This window comes from Tamandua tetradactyla, chromosome 8 (genome assembly GCF_023851605.1).
Source record: "Tamandua tetradactyla isolate mTamTet1 chromosome 8, mTamTet1.pri, whole genome shotgun sequence".
Classification (NCBI taxonomy): Eukaryota; Metazoa; Chordata; class Mammalia; order Pilosa; family Myrmecophagidae; genus Tamandua; species Tamandua tetradactyla.
This window is the reverse complement of record NC_135334.1, coordinates 85,326,045-85,338,951: the sequence shown is the minus strand read 5'-3', so window position 1 is coordinate 85,338,951 and position 12,907 is coordinate 85,326,045. Positions and strand designations below refer to the sequence as shown.

The 12,907-nt window shown below is 40.8% G+C and overlaps 1 protein-coding gene across 3 annotated transcripts in view; it reads left to right on the top strand.

Moving 5' to 3' along the window:
• The window catches only part of IRAG1 (inositol 1,4,5-triphosphate receptor associated 1), a 164,814-nt gene extending 152,347 nt beyond the window's left edge, over nt 1-12,467 (top strand). For all 3 annotated transcript variants that reach the window (XM_077113989.1, XM_077113987.1, XM_077113986.1), the window contains 2 exons: nt 87-221; nt 5,371-12,467. In XM_077113989.1, the coding sequence (XP_076970104.1) occupies nt 87-221; nt 5,371-5,614 (379 nt within the window). In that variant the 3' untranslated portion in view covers nt 5,615-12,467. The remainder of the gene's footprint in view (nt 1-86; nt 222-5,370) is intronic.
• The last annotated feature ends 440 nt before the right edge of the window (nt 12,468-12,907 follow it).

Here is a 12,907-nt window from a genome sequence, read left to right as displayed (position 1 = left end):
TGCTCAAGTCCCCTCCTCTAGGACCTTGGGAAAGGATGTTCCAGACCCAACATTTCCAGACTAAATTGTTCCTTTTTGTCTTCCAGATACCAGGAAGGTCTAAAGAAGACTAAAGAACTTCAAGACCTGAAGGAAGAGGTAGAAGAACAAAAGAGTGAGAATCCTGAGGAAGCTGAAGAGGCAGAAGAAATTGAAGAAGAGAAAAAGGACCAGCGAAGCAGGTGGGAAGCCTGAGCTTAGAGTCCTTGTCAGGCCAAAAGTAGACATTACCGAAGTAGGCCACAATTCATTTAATTGTACTAAATCCCTAGAAGCACCAATCCAGGGCAGCAGGGGATCTGAGACTCAAGGGAGGAGCCAACAGAAGCCAAAGCTCACTCATGTTGAGGGAGGAGGTAGAGGAAATCCTAAAGAGCCAAAAGGTTGACAATGGGACATTTGCAACTACAGAAGAGCCAAAAGAGAAGAGGTGGTTAAAAGTAGGGCAGAAAGAAATCAGGAGATCTTGGGAAATGAGAAGGGGGTAAAGGACCCTGACTACAGTCCCTTCTAGCCCAGCCACGGTTAGCTCATTTCCCAGCCATCTGCACGAAAGAGCCAAAGCTGAGGGAGCACCCCTGAAGTGCTAAGAAGGTTTTCTTATAAGAACAGAGGCAAAGAGAGCATATGCAGCAGGGAAGAGACCCAGTTCATTGGCAAAAGAAAATCTCCAGCAGAGCCCAGCTATGCTGACCAAACAAACTTGTTCATCTGGACAATGTCTTAACTTTGGATTGGAAATATTTGGGTTTTTCTTTCTTAATATATATTTATATTTCAAGTGTATTTTCCCCTGAATCAGGGAAAAATATATAACAGAGAGTGTAGGTCCTGCATCGTCCCACCCGTGGTCCTACCTGGCCTTCAGGACACAGTAGTAGAAACAACCTAATCTAATTCCACAGAATAGTAGAAATAACCTAATCTAATTCCATGCCATTTGGTATTATGGGAATGAAGACTCAGCCCCAGCATGCCAGAAGCACACACTTAGGGACAACACAAAATGATGCCCATAATAGAAGTATACTCTGCCATATATATATATATATAGTGACCACATCAATGTGGATTCTCAGGACAGATCTAATTTCATACATTCTGCCATGTTGTCTCCAGTAATACATTTAAACCACGAGTCTTGAATTTTGTTTCAAAAATTGTGATTATAGAAACCTCGGAACCCTTCACTAAAATGTTTGTTTTCAGACCCCTGCCCTATCCTGGGGTCCAGGGCAACTCTGGAGTAATTATATAGGAGTAATTATATAATCAGGTGCTGAACTTGGAGGCAGAGTGTGTATCTGGGCCTCATTATTGGTAAACTCTGTAAATCACATGCATGCAATGAAAGTAAAGATTAGAAGGGCAATGGGTATACATCAAAGCATATAGGAGCCACCAGTAGCACCCAGTTGGTGGAAAAGTCAACCAGCATGAGTAGTCCCAGTTGAACAGATCAACACCATTGTTTAAGGGAAGAACTGTTGACACCGTCTCCCTTAATGAAAGAACCTCCAAGTTTTAACAATTAAAACACAATTTCTACTGCAAGCAGCTGGATCTTGTTCTGCTCAGGTCTTACCTCCCTCTTGGAGGTACTCTGCTTTTCTTTTTTAGGCCACCAATTTGCTTCTTCCTCCTTTGATTCAGCCAATCCCAAGTCTGGACAACAGCCTTCCAGGCTGTTGAGACAGGATAGAACTTCTAATACTTCCAAACACTGAGAAAGAACAAAAGAGAAATGAACAGAGTGCGTGGAATATAAATGGTCCTATTTACAAAGCACAGGGCCTAAATCCTTATCTAGCTAATTTGATCTCAGGCAATTGGTGGCTCTCCTCCCATGTCACAGAACCCCAGGGGAAGTAAGGCCTTGCCTGGATCCCTGTCTGCCCAGTTCCTTGTCATCATGGCAATTGCCACCCTTAGCATCCACCATCTGAGAATGTCCTGAAGTCATGCTGATCATGAGATATCTCATTCTCTCTCCCAACTTTGCTGCCTCTTGGATCTTCCCTTTGGTTTTAAGAATGTGCCTGTATCTCAGCTGGATCTAGGCAGGAGCACAGCCTTCAGGAGAGTCTGCATTCTGCAGCACACAGGAGGGTAGCTTCACATTTTCAAGCCTGGTAGTATGGCATCATCTTCTCCATAAGGAATATGACATTGCTATCAGATAAACTGCGCACTCACAGTTATAGGAGTTTCTTCCTCCTTGTGACCTAAGCCATAGTGGGCCCAAAAGCTGTTGACTTCAATGCTAGGCTATCCTCATCCATTCCTGTGTCCCTTAGATACACAGTTGTCTACAGGCATCTGCACTCCAACATGAATCCTCCATGAAAGTTTGACATCTCACTTACAAGCAAAATTTGATGTTGTTAACAGTTCCATATCCTACTTGAGTGAATTTTAAAAACATTGGGCTAACCCTAGCAACTGACCCCTTGTTCAAGAGGTTCAACATCAAACACTAAAAGCTTTTTGTCTGGATCTCTTCCCTGTTATAATAATACATAATATAAGCTGTTCTAAGTATTAATCTCTGGTGGGTCTGTTTAAATGAACTTTGGGTGATCCTAATATCTTAATCATATTAAGACAGAGAACATAGTCTTCTGACATTTATTTAATATATTGAGCAAATGACACTCCTATGGTGCAATAGAAGATTTTGTTTTTTCTCTCACTGCCTGTTCAAACCTGCTCTATGAGGTTAGGTTAATATTTAGGCAGGTTCGCTTCCTTTTCCAATAGCTCTCAGAAAACTGAAGTGCTCTGGTCAATTTAAGTCTCAAGAATAACCTTATTTCAGTAACTAAACAGGCCAGTTCCCTGAAATGATCAAAAGTTGGAACTCCTTAAAAGGTTCAAGCCTCTCCCCTCCCCCAGCTCTGGTTTGTCCTGGGAAGGAAGCCTGTAGTTGGAACAGGGAACATGGTTGGCTTTTTTCTTCAAATCCCCATTTGCACTTCTACCTTTCCATCCCCAGCTTTGCTAATGCAGTATCTGACCTCTCTAGGGTTAACACTAGGAAAGAGAATTGAGGTTAACACAAGACCTAGGAAAGATTGTACTTCATTGGTATATTGTGAGCTGGTTCCAGGGCTTGACAGTTTTAGTATAGTGCTCTACAGGACCTTCAAAGATACCCACTTCCCCTGTCCCCCAAACATACACACACCTTCACAACATTGCTTGGGATTTCTCAACTGCAGCTTCCTGTATGAAGCTGAATGCATCTCCTTTAGTCAGCCATTTAAAATTACACTTTCAGACCTTAGCTACTTGGGTCTTTACCTTCAGCTGTTCCGCTGAGATCTGTTCAGTTTCTAGGTAGCTCTCTCAGGCAGGGTCTAAGATATTCCATGGCAACTGTCCTTCATCTGACTATATCCGGTCAAGGTTAAATTTGTGCTTTTGTCCTACTATGGTGGAAGCATAGTTTTCCCACTCATAACCTCCTACTCTAATGCCACACAGCACTTTAGCAAGATTCTTGTCCTTCTCATTTCTCAGGTGTGAATCACACATAAGTCCGCTGTGACCTCCAAAATGCAATGTGTATCAAACTCTCCAAGAAAGCATCTTTGAAACCTCTCTCCCTAGGCCTGGGTGAGGAGGAAGTAACCCCACCCCTCCCTATGAGGGACTGGTCAAACTCAAAACAATGAAAAAATTATTTCTAAAGAAACTCTGTTTCTAATCTAATCCTATTTCTAGCCTCTTTTATATGCAAGAAATGGGTGATCGGCTAAAAGTCACAAAACCAGATCTTGACCTCTTCCTTTGTAGTTCCACTTAAGAAAGCTAGCAGCATGTTTTGGAAAATGGAAATACAGATCAAAAGAAAGACTTCATTTTTAGCATCCAATTATATCTATGTAGAAACTAAAGAATCTAAATTAGGGCTGAAAGAAAGTAAGCTTCCATTTCCAACCTCTTCCTTCCCAAAAAGTATGAAAAATTGCCAATGATTTAGCTAATGTGCTCACGGTTTTGCTTTCCTTAATTATTTCTAAAATGACCATCAGAGTTCCCATGTGGAAAAGAAACTAATCAATGTCCCTTGTGGCCTTAGCATTGAAGCAGGCACTGCTGAGCATCTGGTTTCTTTCTGAGAAGGTTATTTGTTGGGTCTTTGGATCCATTGTGAGGCATCATTTTCTAATAACTCTGAATTAGAGCTCCCTACTTCTCAGCAAATGTCCTACATGTTGCAGTGTCTGTGAGCCTCAGGACCTTCATGAAGCCTTCTGTTACTTTAACCACCTCTTCCTTTTGGTAATTCTCAGTATTCTCATTTTTCATATAATTAGTGAAAAAGCAATGACATCTGGGCTTAAAAACAGGAGGAAATATTAGCTTAATGAAGTTGTCCATGACTTTTCTAAAGACCTCTAAGAATGGACTCCTCAAAATGGGCCATCTGGCCAAATATCTTCTCAGTTGGCCACAAATAGAGGGGAAAAATTGAAAAACAGATGGAAAAGAAGCAAGAGGATAAAGGAAAGTGAAGGAGGCTGAAAATGGAGGGAGAGAGAGGCAAAAATGAGGGATAAGTGAAAGAAAAAGAAGGGAGAAAAAAGAATGGAGAGAGTGGAGGAAGAGATGGTAGAGGAGGGAGAAATTAGGAATTGAGAAAATATCTGGATTAAGCCACTCAGAGGTTGCTAGAGGCTATCAGTCTTCTGGTTGCCCCTGCGGGTGGGGGGTTTTACATGAGCTCTTGAGATTGATTTGCTTCCTTGTCATTCCTCTATATCTTTTGAGTGTGTAGTAAGGTCTTTTCACTCTGAATGCAGTCAGGTGTGGATCTGAAAACAAGAAATTAGGTATCTGAGCACAGAGGCAGGGGATAGGTTTGAAATTGGAGCTGAAAACTTATACAGCTAAGTGGATAAAAGATGCTGGTCCTGTCTGGATGCATGGGAATGTGTGTCAGCCCATGTTGTATCTGGGCCTAGTTCAGAGCTTAGGAGAGTACAGGTATCAATAACATCCCATAAGTAGATGAGGTCATGTGTGATGGGTAAAGAAATGATCAAACAAACAAGTAAGTACAATATTCTAGATTAGTAGCTCCAGTATCAAGGCTATGGACCGGTGCCATTAAAATCACCTGGGGAAAATTTTTAACTACAGATTCTTATTTAGTAGGCCTGCAACATTTTGAATAATTGCTGGCAAGGATTTTCTATGCGCAGCTGAGTTTGAGAAACACTCAAACTAGACAGCTTAGAATGTATCCCCAATCAGAGAAATATGGTTCTTGACATGTGTGTGCCCAATATACTAAACCCTCCACCTATTTTTTTCATTTGGCAGCAAACTTCAAGAATTGGTTCATTTCATACAAGTCATGTATCCAAAACTGTGTCAACACTGGCAAGTAATCTGGATGATGGCTGCAGCAATGCTGGTATTGACTGTTGTACTGGGACTCTACAATTCCTATAACTCTTGTGTGGAGCAGGCTGAGGGGCCTTTTGGAAGAGCCACTTGCTCAGCATCCCAGAGAGATACCTGGTGGAGCTCAGGACTTCAGCATGAGCAGCCTACAGAGCAGTAGAAAGCTTGATTCCTAGTGAGAGCTCTGCTCCAGGACCCTCAGAACTACCATTTGTTCCCCAACTATAGAACGTCAGGCCCAGGTGTGGGTACACTGCCACAAGTCCCATCAGGGGATGAAAAGGGGTTTGTTTCACATGAAGTACCTCTCTATGAGCTATTCATACACGGTATTTGATGTTCTTAGAGGATCAACAAAATTGACCTGGGAAAGCCTCCAGTGAACAGAGAAGTCACCTTCACCAAGGCACTCTAACGGTTGGTGAGAACTAAAACACCTTCACTGAGGGGGACAGTAAGACACTCACACTCCCCTTTGTCCTCACTGCAGTTGGTTATCAGGAAAAATTATGATTAAAGGCCAACACTGACACCAAGAATCCGACCTGGAATCTGGAGTTGCAAAGTAAATATCTTCCCATTTCCCATCTCATTTGCACCAACTATCCTTCACCTTTCCCCTTTCCCCTCTGGAATCAGAGTTTCTTTTTACATAAGTAGGAAAGGTTTCTTATATAAAAATATTTAGGCTGGATTTATCTCAGTGCTTGAAATGGGAAGATGTGAATTAATGTATATGCAACTGTACACACACACAGTGCACACAAACACACAACATGCATGTGCACGAAGCCAGCAACCCTCAAATGTGTGCTCTGGATAAAGAAAATGCTCATCAAGCCAACCCACAGATAGTCACTGGGTGTGCAGCTGTCACCAGGCACCTGTTCAATGTACTCTCCACAAGAACTTAAAATGTTTGAAAAACATCGAAAACTCATGTCTTCAAAGGCGAACTTGCTGATCTCCATTTCAAATGCTAACTCGAAGCTACTGTACAGCACAGACTAGTTCTTATTTTTTCTCTCCCTTGAAGAACAATTAACCCACCTCTCAGATGAATGAATAGAAATGATGTCTTCTCAGCTTCAGTCTATTACCCTGTGTATGTGCTCACACCTAAGTGTGCATTTGCACCTTAATGCTTTGGGTCAAATAGGATTTCCAACCCAAGAATATATTTCAGAGCGTTCCTAGTTGCTTAGCATAAAATGGAGGGTGCACATTCTGTCTTCAGTTTGGCTTTTCTCTCCACTTATACCACTTTGCCTCCATTCAGCCGTCCTCATTTTTTGGGGGGAGGGGGGTGGTGTTGATTTTGTGTGGGTTTTGTTTAGCTTTTGTTTTTGTTTCATTGTTGATGTTTCTTTTTGTTGCTAATACTTATTATGGGCCAAACATTGCTCTAAGTACATATAGGTTTTAATTCATTTCATCCTCCAGAGAAAGAATAAACTATGAAGTGTATACTACTCTTCCCATTGTCAGATAAGAGACTGAGGCACAAAAAAGCTAAGCAACTTGTGAAGGATACCCAGCTAGTAAATCACAGAGCTGGAACTGAAACCCAGGTAGTGTGGTTCCAGGAACTGTGGACTAAATTGTTTCAGTCTCCACTAAATTGTAATGGTCTCCAAACTGGATGCCTCACATTATACTCTCCCATGCTTCCAGTTCACAGCCTACACAACTTCAAGAGTGCTCTTCCTAAAGCAAAAATCTCAGAATGTTATTCTACTGCTTAGAATGCCTCAGTGACTCTCCTCACCTGTAGGATAAGATTTGCTTTCTTCATCTGGCATCAAGGCTTCTCAGGATATGGTCTCTTCCTGCTTCTGTAGCCTCCTGAACTGCTACCCTCCTCCTAGCAGCCCTCCAGGCACTGCAAATAATTTCTGGTTCCCAAACTAAATTGTTTACTCTCATAGTTCTGTACTTCCACTCACTCATTTTTCTTCTGCCTTTTTCTCTTCTTCCCCCCCTTCTGTTCAAATTTGAGGACCCAGTGCAAGAGCCATTCTCTTCATATTCCCCACTATAGCCTTAACATAAGAGATCACATATACCTCTGTTTTCTGGCATTTTTTAAACACTCTCACTATTGACCCTTACTACAATATATCACAATAACTTATTTATGTCTAACTCCCCTAGTATTTTTCCTCAAAGACAAGAACCATGTCTTACTCATCTCTGGGTGAGTGCTAGCATGGTGGCTGATGCTTAGGAGGGTGTCATTAAATGTTGGTCGAAAGAACAAGTAAGGATTCAAGATGGTGGAGAATAACACCAGCACGTTGCCACCACGTCAGTGAGAAAAGTAAAATTTTTATTAACCTGAGGTCATTCTTATATTTTTTCAGTAAGAAGCAGGAATGAGTCCAGACTTGTAACACCATTTCCATGTTCAAGTCCCAGGATTTATGAAATCACTCCTTTCAGAGTGACCCACATATTTCAGTCCCCATTTTAAAACATGTTTATTTAAGAGGGTTACTTTTTATAGGGACTAGAAAACCTCTGTGAGAGAAGCCCAAGCCAGGTTGACCAAGGATGCAAGGATGTGTCATTAAGGTAAAGAGACAATAGCACAGGGTGGAGGGACTTTGGGGGCATGCGTGAATGGTTCACTCTGCCTTTTCCAGGAGGACCAGAAACAACTGAAGGATCTTTAGCTCTATGACGCCCTCAGAGTTAGACACAGGATGTGAATGGAGCTCCAGAGAAAGTGGCTGTGGGGCAGGGCTCTAGACTGGCAACATCCACTCTCAGCCTTCTTTAAAGAAGGGCCAGGCTGAGCTGGCCATTACCAATTGGTCAGAGGGTTCCTACCTTTGTCCTCAGTTGAAATAAGAGCTAGGAAAGGATTGAGTTCCTAAACTTCTAACTGCTTCACAGAAAGTTCTGCAAGAGTACTTCCAGACACAGATCCTCACCAAACTACTCTATTTGTGAATAAGGGAGGTTGAGGAAAAGGACATCTCCAAAAAGGAACATAAGAGTAACTGCATTTACAGGGGCATTACTGAAAAAGTACTCTCTGGTATTCTTTTTCTGAAAGGCACAGATCAACTTGAAGCAGTTGAAGCTACTGCCAAAGCATTACTGAAATGGAAGGAAACAGGCCCTATATTTCCAATAGTGAAGTGGACCTGAAATAAAAGTTCACCTCAAAATGTGCCTTGATAATCAGACATTTCTGCTTAGCCCTAGGAGTCTGGATACCTACCTTCAGTTGCAGAGTGATGTGTTTGTATTACTTGTTGATGTCACCTCTTAAATGGACCTTCACTTTCTGGCTGCCACCAACCCATATGTATTGCTACCCATATACAGCCTGGCTGAGTAAATGGAGAGGGAGATATTGGATTTGTGTATCACTAGCTGTCAGTTCCTAACATTGTTAAACCTCACATAGGTGTGCTAGTGTTGAACTGTAGAGTGTCACGTACCTGAGTTTGAAAATAAAAGCACATTTCCAAACCTTGTACAGCAGCCAAATTTCCTGATTTTATGGAGCTGAGCCACAATCTTACCTTAACTCTGAACTAGATTCCTTTGGATATTAGTGCTTTGCAGAGGTTCCCAGCCCTGGGGTCATTATATATTGGACTGTGGGTTACCCTCACAGGGGCTAGGTCAGTCCCTCTCCTCCCCTTTCCCATTCCTGATCTTAGTTTTTCTGGACCTTCCTATCCTATGATTTTTTTAGTTAATACTTTTGTTTTGGCTGTGATAGAGACTGTTGAATTTTCATTGACCCGATTTTCATAGCTAGACTATTTTTCTCGGTCTTTCTTGCAGCTTAAGTGCAATGGAACGTGGACCTTCCAGGACTGGTTCCATAAAAACAAAACTTCCTCGCCAATACTTCACACTTTTTTATTCCCTTTCTTTTGCCTCCCAAATTCAAAAGATCCGGTTGCACACCCTGAGGCCGGAAAATGGCAGAACTACTAAGTGGAAGCCGGGTCTTTGGGCACTCACAAAATGGAGCTATGACATGAGCAAGAAATAAAATTTAATGTATTCCACTCAGATTCAGGGATGTTTGTTATAGCAATTGCTTTTCCTGGCTAATGCATACATTTGAACCAAAAGTGGGGTGTTTTGATAACAAAATTCTAAAATAGGCACTGGCTTAGCAGTAAACAAGAAATCTGATATTAGGAGACCCATGTTGTGAATAAAAAACATTTGGTAAGGTCTTACCTCTGAAAGTTTAAAAGGCAGACTGTGGCTTTGGGAGAGATGGTTGGCGAGAACCAGAGTGTTGGGAGTATATGAGCATCTATTGGCTGCCTTTGGCAAGGTACTGCAACGAAAAGAAGCATTCAGGAAAGAATTGGCTATTTGGAAGGAGAAATGAAAGAGAATAGAGGGTGTTCAGAAATTTGAATCCCTGAGGGGATAGAACACCTGGCTGCTTCTATACCCCAAACAACAAGATTAAAAAGAGCTTTGAGTGAAAAACAAAATGTCTCAGTTGAACAAATCAACTCATCCCTATGGCAAAGACCACATTAAGGATGTGACCTTTACATCTGTGATTTCAGATGGACTCAGTATAGCCTGCATTAAACTGAAAGAGAGAGGGTGGGGCTGACAAAAGAAAGCTGGAGAGTTATGACTGCGAAATGTTTTTCCTGTCTGATTATTGACACATAGAATCAAATGGAAGCAAATAGATCAATAGATCAGAAATTACTAAGTTTGTGTGGGAACTGTATTTACAAAAAAAAGCACAAACCAGGTCTAAAAACTCTTTGATTATTCAAATTAGAAACCAACTTTTGAGACCCTAAATTTACACCAGCAGGAACCAAACTCAAAAGCTTTGCTACCCCTAATGAGGGAATATTGCCTAATGCCCACTTCAGATGTTGCCAAAGAGGACATTATACAACAAAGAACCTCCCTGAGGGAAGTCAACAGCCACAGAGATCAATGAACATGGGAGTTTTTCCAAAAAAGTTGAATCAAGGTCTAATCAAGAGTAGGTGGCAGTGATAAGCAAAATTTCTAAAGTGGCCTCCAAAAGATGTCCCACCCCAATTCCTGGAACCTTTAAATATGATGAGATAACTCCAGCTATTATTTTTTCTGGTGCAACTGACTTTAAGATAAGGAGACAATCTTGGATTATATAGGTGAACCCACCATAATCACATGAACCCTTAAAAGTAGAGCACTTTCTCTGACTAATGGTTAGTGGAGAAGTCAGAGAAAATAAAAATGTGAGGACTCCACACTTGCTTGCTGCTTTGATATGGAAGGGGGCAATGTGAGACGATGCAGGCAGCCTGTAGGAGCAGAGACTGGACCCTGGCTAATAGCCAGCAAGGAAATGGGGATTTTGTCCTACAACCACAAGGAAATGAATTCTGCCAACAATCTAGATGAGCTTGGAAGTGGATTTAACCCCAGGGCTACAGAGAAGAGCCAGACTAGCTGACACTTTAATTTCAGTTTGTGAGACCCAGAACAGAGAACTTTACATTGAGCCCACTTGGATTTCCAACCTACAAAAACTATAATAAATCAGGTAATAAATGAGTGTGTTTTAAAGCTGCTCAGTCTGTGGTAATTTGCTATACAGCAGCAGAAAGTTGATATATTGGTATCAACTTTATATATAGTTCGATTTAAAATGTCTATTCCTTGGTATTCTAGAATTGCTATGGGCCAGTGACTATTGTGTCTCCCATTCTTCCCCTTTACAAATGGGAGTTTTGTGTGTGTGTTTTTAATGTTTAGCTATCATTTTTTATTATAAATATTTTTATTGTCAAACTTAAACAAACATACAAACATTCTTGACATACAAACATTTTATACATGAGGTGCAATCACAATATCATCCCATAGTTGTGTATTCATCACCATAATCGTTTTTTTGAACATTTGCATCTCTCCAGCAAAAGAAATAAAAAAGAAAAAACTCATACATACTATACCCTTTACCCCTCCCTCTCATTGACCACTAGTATTTCAATCTGCTCATTTTATTTTAACCTTTGTTCCCCCGTTTATTTTTTTGATCCCTATTTTTTGCTCATATGTCCATACCAAATTAGAGTTTTAATTGAAGTTACCCAGCTCCTATTTGGATGGTGTATAACTTCTTAATTTATAGGTCATAAGACCATAAAGTGTTACAGCTGGACCTGATAGGGAACACTGATCATAACCCAGAAATCATGGACTTTGAGCTGCATGGGACCTTGGATTGTCTCCCCTGGGAACAATAACGACTGTCCTCTCTGTGTGGGAGGAACAGTGAAACCTACACAGGGTGATCAGAGGAGGAACTGCGGCAGAGACTGCTTTCTGTTCACCAAACCCTTTTTTCTTTTCCTCCTGGCCACACAGCTAGATTACATTTCCCAGGCTCCTTTGCTTCGGTGAGACTATGAAACAAAGTTTTGGCCAATGGAATATGCTGTGGAGGTGATATAGTCACTTCCCAGGCCTGTGTCCTAAAACAATTCCCAGCATAATTCTCCACACTCTCGTTCTTTGACGGCTGGCTCAATGCAGAAGATCTCGGGGAGGATTCTAAAGTACTAGAAGATGGTAGAGTCACACGATGGAAGGAACCACAATCTTTGAATATCTGTGTGTTGCAGAATGATGTCCCACCTGCCCACAAACCCCACCACCACCACTGTCAGCTTTTAGATTGTGACATGAGAGAAATAAACTTTTAATGTGTTAAGCGATTGAGATTTGGGGTTGTTACATAATTATTTCACACTGACTTACTAATACATTTGCCTGACTACATATTTTTGAAAACAATTAATCCCTGTAATATTAGCTGCCTTAGAATTATATTGCCATAGGTTATTTTTAAATTTATATAATCCAACTTCTTTATTTAACAAATGATAAAACTAAGCCCTAGAGAAACTAAGTGACTTACTTGAGGTCATATAGACAGTAAACTAAATTATAACAAACTAAAACTTTAGATAGTACCCTCAGTCCCCTACTCTGGATTGTACCATATTTCCTTCATGCCTTATTTTAAAATTTCTACTCTATTTAAATTTTTACATACATGTAATTAAACATTGCTTTCATTCTTGTTTTCCATATCCAGGGAACAAGAAAATTTACCTAGTTATTCTGTGTTTCCTGCTCTCATTTGAAACTTGATTTCTGTCATCTTCATTTTCATTTAACTTTTCAATCTTCTAATCCTGCATATTCCTCCTTTAATTATGGGCCCTTGATTACAGCATGAGCTGTTATTTTAGAAGTGGCCAGTGTTGCTGATTCTTTTTTCTATATCCTGAACACTGTTTCTCCAAATGATGATGAGAGATTGTTATATGTCAATGTTTTCTTTACAGCTCTTCTTTTAGCTTTCAGAAAGAGGCTCTTTTCAGAAACTTATCTTGAGTATGAGACTTAGAAGCTAAGACAGAATATATTCACCCTTGACCAG